General features: G+C 35.3%; 1 protein-coding gene across 1 annotated transcript in view; it reads right to left on the reverse strand.

Moving 5' to 3' along the window:
- LRBA (LPS responsive beige-like anchor protein) overlaps positions 1-16,675 on the reverse strand; it is a 745,582-nt gene extending 728,907 nt beyond the window's left edge. Inside the window, exon 1 of the mRNA XM_051966352.1 lies at positions 16,340-16,675. Coding sequence (XP_051822312.1) covers positions 16,340-16,558 — 219 coding nt within the window. The 5' untranslated portion in view covers positions 16,559-16,675. The remainder of the gene's footprint in view (positions 1-16,339) is intronic.
- Between the last annotated feature and the right edge of the window lie 307 nt (positions 16,676-16,982).

The following is a 16,982-nucleotide window of genomic DNA, read 5'->3' on the forward strand; positions in this document are numbered from 1 at the left end:
GAGGAAAGGAGAAGTAAAATGGGGTAAATTACATTTCATGAGGAGGCCAAAAAAACTCACTACAACTGAGGAAGGGAAATGAGCACTGAGTGAATCTTAATTTCGCCAAATTTCACTCAAAGAGAGAATGTCAGATATATTTAGTCTTATAAAAATACCTGTCTTATTCTACAGGAAAGTAGGAGAGGAAAGGGAGAGGCTAATAGAAGAAGCAGATAGAAGAAGCAGAAGGGAAAGGGGACAACAAAGGAGATAGGAAATGTAAAAGGAGAATGCTATTTAAGGAAGGTGGTCAGAAGTAAAAACTGGAGAGGAGAGAAAGGAGAAAGGAATGAGAAAAGTATAACTTGGGAAAAATAAGATGACTAGAAACATGACATTAGTAATTTTAATTGTGAATGTGAATGGGATGAATTCTCCCATAAAATGGAAGCAGATAGCAGAGTGGATTAAAAGCCAGAATCCTACAATAAGTTGTTTACAAAAAACACATTTAAAGCAGAGTGATATAGAGTAAAAATAAAAGGCTGGAGCAGAATCTATTATGCTTCATCTGAGGTTAAAAAACCAAACAACAACAACAACAACAACAACCAAAAAAAAAAAAAAAAAAAAAAAAAAACCCAGGGGTAGAGATCCTGATCTAAGATCAAACAAAAACAAAAGAAATAAGGAAGAAAATTACATTTTACTAAAGGATACCACAGATAATGAAGTAATAAATACTAAACATATATGCACCATAACATCCAAATTCCTCGAGGAAAAGTTAAAAGAGCTGCAAGAAGAATTAGCAAAGCTATACTAACTAGTGGGTGATCTCAACCTTGCTCTATCAGAACAAGAGAAACCCAATCATAAAATAAGTAATTAAGAACTTGAGGTAAACAGAATTTTAGAAAAGTTAGATATGATAGATCTTTGGAGAAAACTGAATGGAGACAGAAAGAGCTGACCAGAAAGTAGCAAGGTAATTGAAATGTTGTCAAATTTTGTTGGGAAAGAGAGGATAGGAAGAAAAGGAGATGTAAGGAGAAACAACTTGAAAAAGAAGCCGATGAAAGGGAAGATAAAGAAAAAACAAAACTCAAATAAGAACTCAAAAGAACAGCAGCTGAAACTTAAATAGCGTTTTAAAGTATTTATACCCATTCTCTCATTTGCTCCAAAAAATAATTGGGAGGTAAGGGATTCAAATATTATAATCCCCTCCCCTTTAACAAGATGAGAAAACTAAGGCTCAGAGATTAAGTGCTTTGCCTAAGGTCACACAGTTGGATGTGTTAAAGGCTCGTTTTCACTATATCAAATTACTTCTAGGATCATTTAGTATAGGGACAAGTCACTTCAGACACCTTATAGCTCCCAAGGTCATGCTGCACAAGAATAAAATCACCTGTATTTACAATGGTGAACACGGGTCATGAGGGAAAAAAAAAAAGGATATGCCAAAATTAATATAGTTTAGTAAACAATATACCATATAAAAGACATTATGCTAGCCCTTGGAACAAATGCAAAAAACATAGCCTAATTTAAGATTATTTGGAGCAACAAAACTTTCAGAGGTTTTTTCTTTTAAATATAATGTCTTTAATGACTTTTACAATGTTAATAAAAAGGTTTTATTGTTTTGCTACCCTACTAGTTCTTTTTAAAATTGTAGGACTAAAATGAAACCATTAATAATGCCTTCTTAAAAAGTACTTATAAAACTCTAAAAGAAAAATTATTCAGAAAGTACAAAAACATATTAGAAGACAGTATAATGTAACAGATAGAGTATTGAACTTGAAATGAGAAAAATATGGATTCCAATCCTACCTCAGATACTTACTGGTGTGACCTAAGGCAAATCACTTAAATTTCTCTATGACTCTTTTTCCTGATCAATGAGGTATTGGATTTGATATCTATTTCCTTCCAGCTTTTTATTTATTACCCTAATATATTAACTGTAGAATCCATATTACATTGACTGCAGAATGAATCCATGCTAATTTTAAAATCATAGAAATTTGAGAAAGATTGACAATAATAAATAAAAAATCTTGACAAATGAGCTATTTCCCTTAAAAACAAGTCCAGTGCTCTTACATGACTTTAAAAATACAATGAACAAAAGGAAAATGTTGCAAGAATTACTTTAGTCTATAAAAGAATTAGTATATAAAGTAACATCTGACAATTTATAACACTGAATTATGGTTGATATGCATAAAATGCTATATATCATTAGACGCATAGCAACCATTTATTTTAAGCTACAAATTTCAAGCATTAAAAAGTTGTTCTTTTAAAAATTATATACTACAAAAGAAGCTTAAAACTTTTGTCAGAATCTAGAGTGCCAACAGCTAAGTATCAAAATCAACAGGGACTTAAGGTAGAAACAATGTCAAATCAACTGATTTCATAAGGGGCTATCAACAGAGTATCTCAAAGAAATTCCAAAAGTAGAATCATGATCACCCTCCAAAGTAATTAAGAAATAGTCTTAAAGTGAGTGTTTTTAAAAATAAATAGGATTTTTCAAACCATTCTCCAATTGATAAATGGTCAAAAGATACGAATAGACAATTCTCAGATGAAGAAATTGAAACTATTTTTAACCATATGAAAAGATGGTCCGAGTCATTATTAATCGGAGAAATACAAATTAAGACAACTCTGAGATACCACTACACACCTGTCAGATTGGCTAGAATGACAGGGAAAGATAATGTGGAATGTTGGAAGGAATGTGGGAAAACTGAACACTGATACATTGTTGGTGGAGTTGTGAATACATCCAGCCATTCTGGAGAGTCATTTGGAACTATGCCCAAAAAGTTTTCAAACTGTACATACCCTTTGATCCAGCAGTATTACTATTGGGCTTATATTCCAAAGACATCATAAAGAAGAGAAAGGGACCTGTATGTGCAAGAATGTTTGTGGCAGCCCTCTTTGTAGTGGCCAGAAACTGGAAAATGAGTGGATGCCCCTCATTTGGAGAATGAATAAATTGTGGTATATGAATGTTATGGAATATTATTGTTCTGTAAGAAATGACCAGCAGGATGATTTCAGAGATGCCTGGAGAGACTTACATGAACTGATACTGAGTGAAATGAGCAGGACCAGAAGATCATTATATACTTCAACAACAATAGTATATGATGATCATTTCTGATGGACGTGGCTCTCTTCAACAATGAGATGAACCAAATCAATTCCAATAGAGCAGTAATGAATTGAACCAGCTACACCCAGTGAAAGACCTCTGGGAAATGAATATGAACCACTACATAGAATTCCTAATACCTCTATTTTTGTCCGCCTGCATTTTTGATTTCCTTCATAGGCTAATTATACAATATTTCAAAGTCCAATTCTTTTTGTACAGCAAAGTAACTGTATGGACATGTATACATATATTGCATTTAACATATATTTTAACATCTTTAACATGTATTGGTCAATCTGCCATCTGGGGGAGGGGGTGGAGAGGAGGGGAAAAATTGGAACAAAAGGTTTTGCAATTGTCAATGCTGAAAAATTACCTAAGCGTGTATCTTGTAAATAAAAAGTTATAATAATAAAATAAATATGATTTGGCCAATTAGGGATTTCAGACTTTCCCTTAGTTTTATTTATCTCTTGGTAGCTGGGGTTCTGTATTAGAAAAGACAGATCACTACATGATGCGCAAGGTAACTAATATAATTAGCTGACTAATTCCTTCTTTCCACTGATCTAACAAGTGCCATAGAATGTGCCTAGTTTTTCTATTGGGTAAATCTGCTCTTGTCCTTGCTTTCAAGAAGCTACCAAACTAGTAGGAAAAATAGAAGAAATATATAAACATATAAATTATTAACTAAAAAAGTTAGTATGTGACAATGGATTAATAGATAGGATTTTAATTAGCAAAGATATGGGAGACCCTACTAGACATAATAATTCCTAAGCATGGGGAATAGAATGATTAAGGGCAATGAGGTAAGGAAGCAAAGACCAAGCTATACTAAGGGAATGACAGCCAAAATAGATTGGCATAGGGCATGCAAAAGAAAATACTGAGAGGCAAAACTGCAAAAGCAGATTAGAACAAGACTGGGGAAGTTTTTGAATATCAAACTAAAAAGTCTGGCCCTTTTCCAATAGTCAATAGGGAATACAGATTGATTAGCAGGAAAGTGTCTATTAGACTTGTCCATTAGAAGGAATAAAGTGGAAGTTCTGCAGATCAAATTAGAACAAGGAAAGGAATGGAAATCTAAAGGCTGACTAGAAGAGTACAGGTGAGAAGTAAAAAAAAAAAAAAAATCCTGAATAGGGAATGAGAATGGGAATGTATAGAAAATAAAAGATTTAAGAACTACTGTGCAGAGACAGTTTATAGCGTATACCCTTTGACTATATCTCAAACAGGAGAAGGACTACATGCACAACAGCTCTTTTTGTGGTGGCAAAGAGATGGAAACTAAGGAGATACTCATCAATGAAGGAAAGTTGGACAAAATACAGAATATGAATGGAATGAAATTTTATTTTTTCAAGAGAAATGAAAGGAATGATTTCAGAGAACTGGGAAAATGTATATGAAGCAGTGGTTTCCTGACACAGTTTCTTCTACCCAGGCAACCTTGGCTGGCTTGGTTCAGAGGCATAAAAAGTCCAATTAAGCTGAAGCATCTCACACTTGATGGGTGCCTGAGACTACCCAACTCACTGTACCTTGTTGACTGAATGACTATATATGTGTTCAGAGAGAAGAAAGAGAGCCACATCCGGAGAAGCAAAGTGTCACTGTATCCTAGGTGTCTATCTTTACAAAGTGAATCTCACTTTTGTTAAAATATTCAGTAATTTTGTCAGTACCTTACTTCATCTTAACATCAAACCCAAACTTTGGCTTTAGAGACATAAACTACAACAGAAGTGATACAAAGTAAAGTGAGCAAAACATCACAATTTATGCCCCCCCCAAAAAAAAAATGACGTTATAAACAACTTTGAAAGACTTAAGAATTATGATCAATGTAATGACCAACCACGATTCAAGAGGGGAGGGAAGAAGGGAATAAGCATTTATAAGTGCTTCAAGACACTGTGCTAAGAGTTTTCTACAAACACTATCTCATTTGATCCTTAAAACAACGCTGCCAGGTAAATATACAGAAGACAGATGATGAACTTACCTTCTGACAGAGAGGGTGCAAAATGAGAAATATATTTTTTACCCATAGCTACTAGAGGAATTTGTTTTGATTGATTGTGATTTGTTTCTAAGGATTTTGTTCCTCCTCCTCTCCTGAGGGAGAGGGAAAGAGGGAAAAAGAGAAAACATGTTTTTATAAATTTTTTAAATTATTTATAGATCTTAGCAAGTGATTAGATGTGAGAGAAAAGAAATACTGATTTTCCTACATACCTTTCAGCAGTCACAAAATTAGTTACTAGGGGTGGCTAGGTGGCGCAAGTGGCTGAAGCACCAGCCCTAAAGTCAGGAAGACTTGAGTTCAAATCTGATCTCAGACTTAGACACTTAACACTTCCTAAGCTGTGAGACCCTGAGCAAGTCACTTAGCCCCAATTGCCTCAGGAAAAAAAAAAAAAAGAACAAAATTAGCTACTATAGTCTGCAAACTATTTAGAACAGAAAATAGGGGAGAACTGAACGCATATTTGTAGGTAGAAAAGAAGGAAGGTAACATAAAGCTAAGATAATAAGGGTTACTACTGGCCATCTGGTTTAACATCCTCATTTCACAGATGAGTAAATAGAGGCTCAGGAACTAACTTTTGCCTGAGATCAAACAGATAGCAGTTGTCAGAAATGAGATTTGAACCTATCTATGTTCTCTAACTCCACAGTCAGAGCTCTCATTCATACCATGAAACTACAGATGAAAGAAAAAAATCAAGGTCTTGCAAGCGACAGATGAAATAGTATCAAAGGTACAGGAAGAAAATTCCCTCTTGTTCTCAGACTGAAAGAAAAGAAGAAAATTTGAGTGATACAATGAGAGTGAAGCACTTTTTTATTTTTAGAAAATATCAGACAGCTTCAATATTAGTAACATGGAGAAGAAATCATCTCAAAGGAAGTTCCTTAAAGATTCTGGGTATCATGTTAACCTGAAGAAATATTTATTGCAAATATTTTGTCCAGTCTTTCTTTGTATTCAATGTTAAATTTTTTGTCACCCAAAAAATCATTTTATATGATCAAGTCCATTTCAAATTCCATATGCAATATCTTCTATTTGTTAGATTAAAATTTCCCTCTATTGTCAAAAAGAACAAAGAATGATTAAGTAATCATACAATGGCAGAAGTGGTCCTTCACTATAATAGCAAATATGAAGAATAAAAAAACTTGGAAACATTTACACGAATTGATGGAGAGTAAAGTGAAAACAAAACAATGTAAATGGAAAGAACAACAACAATAAAGAATTACAATGTAATTATAATGGCCAAGTTTGATCCTAGATTAGAGATGAGGAAATGTACTTCCCTCCCTTTTTTGCAGAACTGGAGGACTGAAGATGAAAGCAAGATGCTAACATAGACTGTCAGATTTAGTACATGTTAATTTTGTTGACTTTTTAAATTTTAAAACTACAAAATAATCCACTCACCCATCCAACATAGAACACAAAATTCTCTAGTTTTTGTTTTTGCTCGTTTACATGGCCTCTGTTCAACCTTTTTAAGTATGTTCTAAATTGTTTTCATTGAAATGTATTTGATTCTAACAAGTAATTACCATAATCATTTTACAAGACCTTAGTGAACTGTCTTTTTTAAACAGCTCTTTCTCTATTGTAATGTTCTCTATAATAATGTTTCATGTAATCCCTCTTTATACTTATTTTTAAGAATGATATATGACAATTCACTTGAAATTTAAAAAAATTTCAAGATTTCCCAATTCTTGGTATAACTACTATGATTCACTGGGGTTAATAAAATGATTCATAAAATGAAACTTCATTTTTATTTAAATCAGATTTTTAAAAATGCTTTTTGATATAATTTATTTGATTGGAAAGTTTAAGATGTTATTATAATTTTCCACTTCCAACCACTTTTTTAAAAAGCATCTAACTACTAAATCCATATAGTCTTTAAATATATATATATATGTGGAAATATATTTAGAAGAATTGCACATATTCAACCTATATTGGATTATTTGCTATCTAGGAGTGGGGAAAATGGGGAGGAAATTGGAACACAGAGTTTTGCAAGTGTTAATGTTGAAAAATTATCCATGCATATCTTTTGAAAATTAAAAGGTTTAATTAAAAAAATTAATAATAATTTTTTAATAAATTCTGAATGTGACCTCAAAATATATAACAGGAAAAAAAAACCAGAAAATGATCAGGAAAAAAAGTAAAAGTATCCAAATTTTTAATTCGCATCAACCTGAAAAGAAAAATATTATTATAAAGTTAACTCAATTTACATTTCTCTTTCCTTTTGACTGAAAAACCTAGAGAAACTTTGATGCTTTTTCAATTCTCAAAAATTTCTGCCCTTTTTTAGCTAAATTCCTTCATAATTCATCTAGAATAAGTGCCTTTATTTTCATTTTCTTCTTAATCCACTAGGCTTTCAACAACTTTATCATTCCACCAAAACTATTCTCTCCAAAGTTACTAATAATCTTTACCAAATCCAATGGCCTTTATTTAATCATCACTGTTCTTAACCTCTCTACAGTCTTTGACACTGTTGATTACTCTCTCCTCATCAACATTTACTCCCTAGGTTTCCAGGACATCATTTTCTTCTGGATTTCCTCCTACTGATGACTATTACTTCTGTCTTCTTTGCTGGATCTTCCTCCGGATCACTCTAACTGTGGATGTCCCTCAAGATTCGGTCCTAGACTCTGTTTTCTTCTAAACTACTTCACTTGAAGACTCATCAGCTCCCAAGAATTTAATTGATATCTTTGTGCTGATGATTCTCAAATCTACTTTTCCTTCCCCAGTATCTCCGTTGACTTCCAATCTTGCATCTTTACTGGCCTTTCAGGCATGAAAGTAAATGTCCAGTTGACACCTTAAATTCATATATCTAAAACAAAATTCATTACCTTTCCCCCTAAATCTTGCCCACCTTCAACCTTCTCTATTATTGTAAAGAGCAACACCCTCCTTCCAGTCCTTCAGACAAACAAGGAATTATCCAGGATTCCCCTGGTGATGATCTCATGATCTCTCGCTCCCCACAGTCAATCTGTTGCCAGGGCTTGTCTATTTTACCTTTTTTCCTGTTCTTACCTGTCTTTCAAACAGATCTTTTTCTCTTGTTGGATACTGCTACCACTCTGGTTCAGGCCTCTATCATCTCACATCTGTATTACTACAATAGCCTGCTAATAGGACTGCCTGCTTCAGTCTCTCCCCTACTCCAATCCATCCTCCATTCAGTCACTAAAGTGGTTTTCCTAAAGTGAAGGTTCTATCATTCCAACCTTCTCCTCAACACACTCTAGAAACTTCTTTTCTGCCTACAGGAATGAATACTCTCTGACACTCTATAATCTAGTCCTTTCCTGTTTTTATAGTCTTCTGAATACCTTATTCCTTGGCTTGTATTCTTCAATCCAGCGACACTGGCCTCTCCTGACCATTCCACAAACAAGGCGTTCCTCCTGTCATCTTCTCAGGCTAGAAAAGCTATTTTCCCCATGCCTAGAAAGCTATTTCATCCACTCCCAATTACGGACTTCCCTGGCTTCTTTTAAATCCCAACTAAAAGCCCAACTTCTACAAGAAGTCTTCTCCACCTAATTGTAATTCCAGTGCCTTTTCTCCATTAATTATTTACTATTTATTCTGTATATATCTAGCTTTGTATATATTTGTATGTATGTTGTCCCCCTTATTAGACTGTAATTTGTCTTTTTTTTTTATCTCTAGCACTTATTACAGTGCCTAGTTTACTGATTGGTGATTGATTAGAATAAATTAATAAGTTCAAAGGAAGAAGACATTATTTCTATACTTAAGAAGTTTTTGCTATCAAAAAGTTGGATCATCACTTCCAATGGAGAAGCTGTGTATAAGGAACTTTTGTCAGTTAATGGTAGCATTAACATTAAAATTCCATGAGCAAACTAATTTACTGAATTCAATCCATATATTTATTAAGCACCACTGAAGACAAAGAAAAAAATGAAACCAACTCTTCCCTCAATCAATTAACAAACATTTATGAAGCATATACTATATGCCCGGCACTGTGCCAAGCATTAAAAATACCAACAGAGCAAAAGAAAATCCCAGAGCTCAAACAGCTTACGTTGTACTGGGGGGTAAGAGAAGAGGGATTAGAATACAACACTTTAACAGATAAATAAAAACAAAGTAATTTCAAGGGGTTGAAAGCACAAGCAACTAAGAGAACAAGAAAGACTTGTATAGGTGACACTTGAGCTGAACTTTGAAGAAAAAATTATTATAAACTGTGAAGCTAAGGAAGAAGTGCATTCTACATATGTGGGAGAACAAAGGCAGAAAGGTAGAAAGTGGGGTGTCATCTAATAAACAGCCACTACATAGGTTTTACTAGAATAAGTAATATTAAATAAAAGTGGGAAGGTGGACAGAAGACAGGCTATAGAGATACTGAAGAATATTTGAGATGTATGGTTTAGGAAAATCAATTTGGCAACTATGTAGAAGATAGATCAAAATGCTTGACAGTCCAGCTTGAGAAAGCATCCTCAGTGCCCAGTATCTTGCCATACCAGGTAAGCTTTAGAATTTTGAATTGCCAAACATTCCAACTCTACTACAGAGCACTACTCCAATGAGCTGGCCATATCATTTGAATGCCAAACATATGTTTGCTTAAAAGATTATTTTACAAAGAACTCACACAAGGCAAGTACTCACATACAAGTCAGAAGAAACAATAAAAGGACACTCTCCAGCTTTCTTTGAAGAATTTTGGAATCAATTGTGAGAAATGGGAGACATTGCACAGGACCCCTCATCGTGGTATGCCTTCATTAAAGTAGTTGCTATTCTCTATGAGTGAAACAAGATTGCAGTAGCTCAAAAAAAAACATAAAATATGCAAATTTACAGGCATCTTCACTCCAAATGTTCATATGGACTTTTTGTCCCCAGTCTGCGGAGCTCATCTCAGTCTAATCAGGCACAGTCTAACACACCATATCTTGACCTAAACATAATGATGTCATTTTGGTTTTCTCCAACTATGAAAGGCCACAATCAACCAGATCAAAGCGAGGCAATGAGAAGTTGGAAGGCTAATGAAATAGTCTAAGATAGAAGTGATAAGGATTTAAGATAGGATGGTGGTTACATATGTGAACAAATATGAGACACTATAGAAGCAGAATCAACAAAATCTGGCAATTGATTGGATATGGAGTATAAGGAAAAAGTAAAAAATGCCAATGAAGTTGCAAACCTGACGACTAGAAAAACTAGAAAGAAATAGCAAAGTATAATGAGTTTCATATTAGATATGTTGATTTTCAGATGCCCACAGGATGTGGAGGTAGAAAGCCAATAGACTTGGTAAAGTCCAGTAGAACTGGTAATACAGAATGATATGATTCCCTCTTGGCTATGAAATATATCATAGTTGGCCTAACTGCAGAATGACTTAGAGGCCATATATATTCAGAGAAAGGATGCTGGGTGTAGAGTCAAGAAACTAGGATTCAATTCCTTTGGTTCAAATTGGCTATGTGGTATTGTCTAAGATGACAGGAAAAAATAATGATGAATGTTGGAGGGGATGCGGGAAAACTGGGACACCGATGCATTGTTGATGAAGTTGTGAACGAATCCAACCATTCTGGAGAGCAATCTGGAATTATGTCCAAAAAGTTATCAAACTGTGCATACCCTTTGATCCAGCAGTGTTACTTCTGGGCTTATACCCCAAAGAAATACTAAAAAAGGGAAAGGGACCTGTATGTGCCAAAATGTTGGTAGCAGCCCTGTTTGCAGTGGCCAGAAACTGGAAAATGAATGGATGCCCATCAAATGGAGAATGGCTGGGTAAATTGTGGTATATGAATGTTATGGAATATTATTGTTCTGTAAGAAATGATCAGCAGGATGAATACAGAGAGGCTTGGAGAGACTTACATGAACTGATGCTAAGTGAAATGAGCAGAACTAGGAGATCATTATACACTTCGACAACGATATTCTATGAGGATGTATTCTGATGGAAGTGGATTTCTTTGACAAAGAGACCTAACTTAGTTTCAATTGATCAATGATGGACAGAAGCAGCTACACCCAAAGAAAGAACACTGGGAAACGAATGTGAACTATTTGCATTTTTGTTTTTCTTCCCGGGTTATTTTTACCTTCTGAATCCAATTCTCCCTGTGCAACAAGGGAACTGTTCAGTTCTGCAAACATATATTGTATCTAGGGATATACTGCAACATATCTAACATATATAGGACTGCTTGCCATCTAGGGGAGGGGATGAAGGGAGGGAGGGGAAAAATCGGAACAGAAGCGAGTGCAAGGGATAATGTTGTAAAAAAAATTACCCTGGCATGGATTCTGTCAATATAAAGTTATTATAAAATAAAAGAAAATATGAAAAAAAAAAAGAAAAAGAAAAGAGCCAAGTCCATCACAATTGATCATCAAAAAAAAAAAAAAAAAAACAAATTGGCTGTGTGGTGATGAGCAAGTCACAAACTAATCTGAGTTACAGTTTCCTCATCTTTTAAAAGCAAGATAGTAAACAACACTTAGAATACTAACATCATATACTTGAGAGGAGAATGCCTTATAAATCTAAAGTTATATATCTATGTTATTATTTTCACAGAATTTCAGAGAGAAAGGCTCTCTGAAATCATGAAATGCAAATCCAAATTCATTTTGCCAATGAGGAACTAAAGACTAAGGGGGTTAAATGACTTGCCAAAAGTCATACAATTAATTGTTGGCAGAGTTAAGCCTAAAATACAGATCTATTAGCCCAAAGTTCAGGATTCTTTCCACACTCTCTTCTAAATCCCAGTGAGATTTATGCTGCTTTCTAATTCAACTTCAATACAGTTAGCTTTTTCCATTTAGAGAAAGACAGAAAAATGATTTTAAATAACAAATCTAAATGGTTCAAAATTCCCCTTCAAATAACTCTCAAATATCATGAGGAGCTTTGTGATCAAAAGTAAGTCACAACTTTTTAAACTTCAGTTACCTCACTTACAAACTGGGAACAGCAAAATTCATAAACAAGACTTTTAGAGTAAAATGATATAAGGTATATACAGTGCTTTGCCAACATAAATAGACCTTATGTCAATTGTTACTATTGTTGTTTCTATCTTCCTAATACTATGCCAGAAATAAAAAAAAATGCACACACACACAAACACACACACACACACAGATGTACATGTCATAGATGGTCTTTCTTCAACTATTAAAAGTGATCCAGACACTTGGAGTTTTCTGCACTGAAGAGAGGACAACAGATATAATCTATGGTGAATTGACTTTGAAATGCCTTTGAAATGATAACACACCTAGGAATAACATTTAAATTAAATTAAATCTATAAAACAAAGAAGCAATTAGAAAAGAACCCAATTCTGGGTAAGAACTTTAAGTAACTAAGTTGTTACAAAATCTTTTGAATAATACTTTTTATTTAAAAGCAGGATATTCAAACAATCTGAAATTTTGTGCAATACTAAAAAAGTTACAATTATGAATGTCACCTTAACTTTTTCAGTCTGGAAGATTATAAAATTCAATATGATCTTCAACAAATTATGCAAAACTAGGGCTTATAGGGAAAGGAAGCCACAAGGATAAAAGAAAAGGCTTATTCATTAATGTTTTTCAATACCTTTCCCTTGCCTTAAATTAGGTAGGATAGTTGACAAATGAAGAAGGTGGGACATCACATATCCTTGCTTTTCTACCAGTCTAATCTTGAAAAATAAGGACACAGAATATCTTCCAATTTGTAAATCACTACCTGTGATTCACTACATGACCTTGAAAAAACCTACCGGTGCCAAATTCTATGAAACATAGATCAAATTTATCAGCAAACTTACAACAAGGTTTGCATTTTCTTAATGATAAAATTCAAGTGACTCACATTTGGTCTTCCACCCACATACAGCATATTCTAAAAGAGGAGAATTAGTTCCACTAAAATAACAAAGCTACTTCACACTAATCAGGGGCAATCATCATATTTCTGTTTTGAAACCTAAAATACCTGGGTCTTGTGGGAAAAAAATAGGGAGAAAAAGCAAAGTTGCTAATACAACTTTGCCATTTATCCTCTTCAGCATTACCAGTTTTTTTAAATTTTATGATAATAATCTTCACAAGGTTTACACAGCTTTGACTTGAATAAATCAAAAAGTATTCATTAGGCACAACTTCTATTCTCACAGAACATGTTTTACATATGGAAAGACTTGACTTACACATAGATATCAGTGATTTTAAATTGGTATTCTCTCTAATTTATCAAGTTCTACAATTAATTTGTTGCAAGCAAAAGAAGACTAGTCTTAGAAATCATAGAAGAAAAGAAGTTCAAAAGAAAAAAGTGATATAGTAACTTTTCCTTTATTGTTTCAATAATCATCATCAGGGAAAAGAGCAAATAGATCAAGACCAAAAAAAATTTAATATGAGTTTGTTGTATTTGTTTTTTGAATTTTATTGTGATATGGGAGCCATCTGCCATTGACTGCTGGAGGTTAACTCAGACCTGTAGAATGAATATGAGAGGTAATGTCCAGAAATATCAAAGAGATAACCAAATAGAAGAGTTTGTATTTTTTTTTCTCCTCAGGCAACAGAAAGCCAATGATAAAGTAGAGAAGGGAAAGAATATATAGCACCTACTAGATGATAGACACTATACGAAGTTCTTTATAAATATTGTTTCATTTAAACCTCACAACATTCCTTTTTACAGTTAAAGAAATTTTGGCAAACAGAAACTCCATGACTTGCCCATGGTCAAGTATCTAGTAAGTGTCTGAGGCCATTCACTGTGCTAGCTACCCCATTAGACTGGAAGACCAGAGTTCAAAACTGGCCTCTGACACTTACTAGCTTTGCGATCCTGGGCAAGTCACCTTACCTTGTTTGACTCAGTTCCTCATATAAAATGAGCTGAAGAAGGAAATGGCAAACCTCCAGATTTTTTTTGTCAAGAAAACCCCGACTGGAGTCACATGAAGAGGTGTACATAACTGAAGAAACGACTGAACTATTTTTCTCTCTCTAGTAAAGGTATATGGTCAGCTCTTCACTTAATGAAAATTACTTTATTGTACAGTGGAAGACAAAGTAGGGTGGGAAGCTTGAAGTAAAAAAATCAATTAGGAGGCTGTTGTAAAAATATAAGGATGAATACAGTTGCAGGACTAAAAGTGAGAATCCCGGCTGCATAAAAGAGATGGGGGAAAAAAAAACAAGATGCTGCAATGAGTCAGATATGTGAAATGAAGAGTTAAGAATAATCCCAAGGTTACAATTTTGGAAAACTGGATAGTGTGTCTCTGACAGAAATTTGAAAATTTTGAATAAGGGAAAGAGGGAGAAAATAAGTTAGTTTGGGACACACTAAGTTTGATATAAAATTGAGAATATTTCCTAATATCCTTTCTAGAAAAATGAAAAATACACAAAAGTTATATTTAATATTTACTTTAAAGCAAAGTCCTTCATAAATTATTATGAATAAATTATAGTTCATAAGTTGTGGTGCCCCCAACATTTTGGTGAGGAGCAATAATAGGAAATAATAAATTTACATTTCATTTCTTCCTACTTTTCTGGTTTTATATATAATCTACCCAAATTTCAAAGTGCTATCTTCTTATTTTAAATTTAATCAAAATTCTGATTAATGCAATGTCCAACCACAATTTCAAATAACCAATGATGAAGCTTATTACTCAATTCCAAATAAATAAGTGATTGATTTAAGACATACATTCCCAAACATGGCCTATAAAATAGGTATTTGTTTTTGCCTGACCAGGCACATTTGTTACAAAGATTTTGTTCCCTTTTTTCCAATTTAGGAAGAGAAAGGAGAGAGGAGATAGCAGAGCAGTTATCTTCCCCATTACCTGAATTTATAAAAAATATTTTCAGAAGAAGACAGAAGGAAGGGGAAAGGGAAACATAAGCAAGCAGGACAGCTTTGAAGTCTAAGTTAGTTTTTATTTTATTTTAAACAGTATATTTTAAGCAATATATATGTGATCTGCAAATTCCTTTTTCTGGTCAGTTGTGTATAGAAAAATGATCATTTGGAATTTTTAAAAAGAAAAATGAATTTGATCATGAATTGCTTAATAAAAATTAATAATATAAAATCGAAGTGGCCAAAATGTTATATGGCAAATGTAAAACTCTTATTTAAAAATAAAAATCTAAATTAACTTCCCCAAGAGCATAGGATCACAGATTCAGAACCAGAAGGAACATTAGAGGCCATCTAGTCCAAGTCCTTTTTAACAGATGGGTAAGCAAGAACCAGGTAAGTTGGGTGCCTGGCCCAGCATCCCATGACAAGCAAATGAAAGTAGCCATTTAAAAAATTGACACGAATTCTTCTGCAAAAGTCTTTGCCATTAAATGAATCCTTCATACCAGTTGAAGCAACAAGTATTTCAGATATCTTTCTTTTAAGAATACACCTAATACATCAAAAATAACTTCACCCTATTTTTGTGATTTACACATCAAACCAGCAGTATGGCCATTTGCTTATAGCTCTAAAATCTTCTAGACCCCCTGATGATGACCTAGAAATTGATTTAAAATAGCATAAGTGCTGAAAAAAAGTTGTACATGCAAAAAAAAAAAAAATTCCAGAACTTCACTAACATCCTCTCCCCCAATACCCCCCCCAAAGTTACATCTTCACACATTACACATGCCCTCGCACTTTCCTACTGACAAAACAAGCAACTCCTTACCTAGTGTATTTTCTTTTGTGGATAAGCAGCAGAAATAGAAAGAAGTTAAGTAACTGCTTTCACTACTGTGGAAAGTAATCTACTTAGTTACTCCAAACTTCGGCAAACTAAATCTGCAGCATCTCAACTGTGTACGTCCCCTGAAATCTTAATGACAGCGGGGAAAGGATCACAGGATGAAGTTCTTTTCCCCTTCAGGCTACAAGAGCTTTAAAAAGCGTTCAACAACCAGGGCACCGAAGGCCTTTACCAAAGCAAACCGAGGGAGACAAGCACATGGCTCAGTAACTCGCCTTCTCCCCACAGCCTCCGAGGGGACTGTGCTGACCCAGAGTTCCTACTCACCAAGTTAAAGACAGTCTCCACAATATCCCTATTGGTCACTTCTCCGACTTCCACCAAGCCCGAGAGCACGGCAAACTTCATTCGGATGCCCCTGATGGGGATGCCGGGCTTCAGAGGCAGCGCACCGGCGTCCAGAGGGGCTCCCAGTCCTTTAGCTCCCCCTGCTCCTCCATCACCTGTTGGCAGCGGGGACAGGGCCCGGCTGTCTTCGCTAGCCATGGCGGGTTTTCTTTTACGGTCACCCCTTCCTGAGCCGGGGAGAGCAGCGCCCACGCGGGAAGGCGCACGCACGAGCGCGCCTCAAGTGCCCCACGCAGGGCCTCTGCCTGCGACCCGACGGCCCCGATCCGCGGCGCGGCCCTCCTCCGCTCCCCGAGGCTCTCGGGCTGCCGCACACTAACCTGTGGGGAGATCAAAACACGGGGTCAGCCTGGGCTCCCGCGGGCCCGGTTCGGACTGAACGAGCAAAGTTCCCCGACGGAAGGGGGGAAAGGGGGAGGGTCACACGGCGAACCTCCCGCGGCGCGCTCCAGTCGAGTTAAAAGAGAGGCGCCCGTCCGGGGTGGGGGGGGGAAGGGGAGAAGAGAGTGGGGGGGAGCGGACAGGCTGTCTGGCTAACCACCCCCTACCGGTCTGGGGCAGG

The sequence above is a fragment of the Antechinus flavipes genome, chromosome 6, assembly GCF_016432865.1.
Source record: "Antechinus flavipes isolate AdamAnt ecotype Samford, QLD, Australia chromosome 6, AdamAnt_v2, whole genome shotgun sequence".
In the NCBI taxonomy this organism is placed as follows: Eukaryota; Metazoa; Chordata; class Mammalia; order Dasyuromorphia; family Dasyuridae; genus Antechinus; species Antechinus flavipes.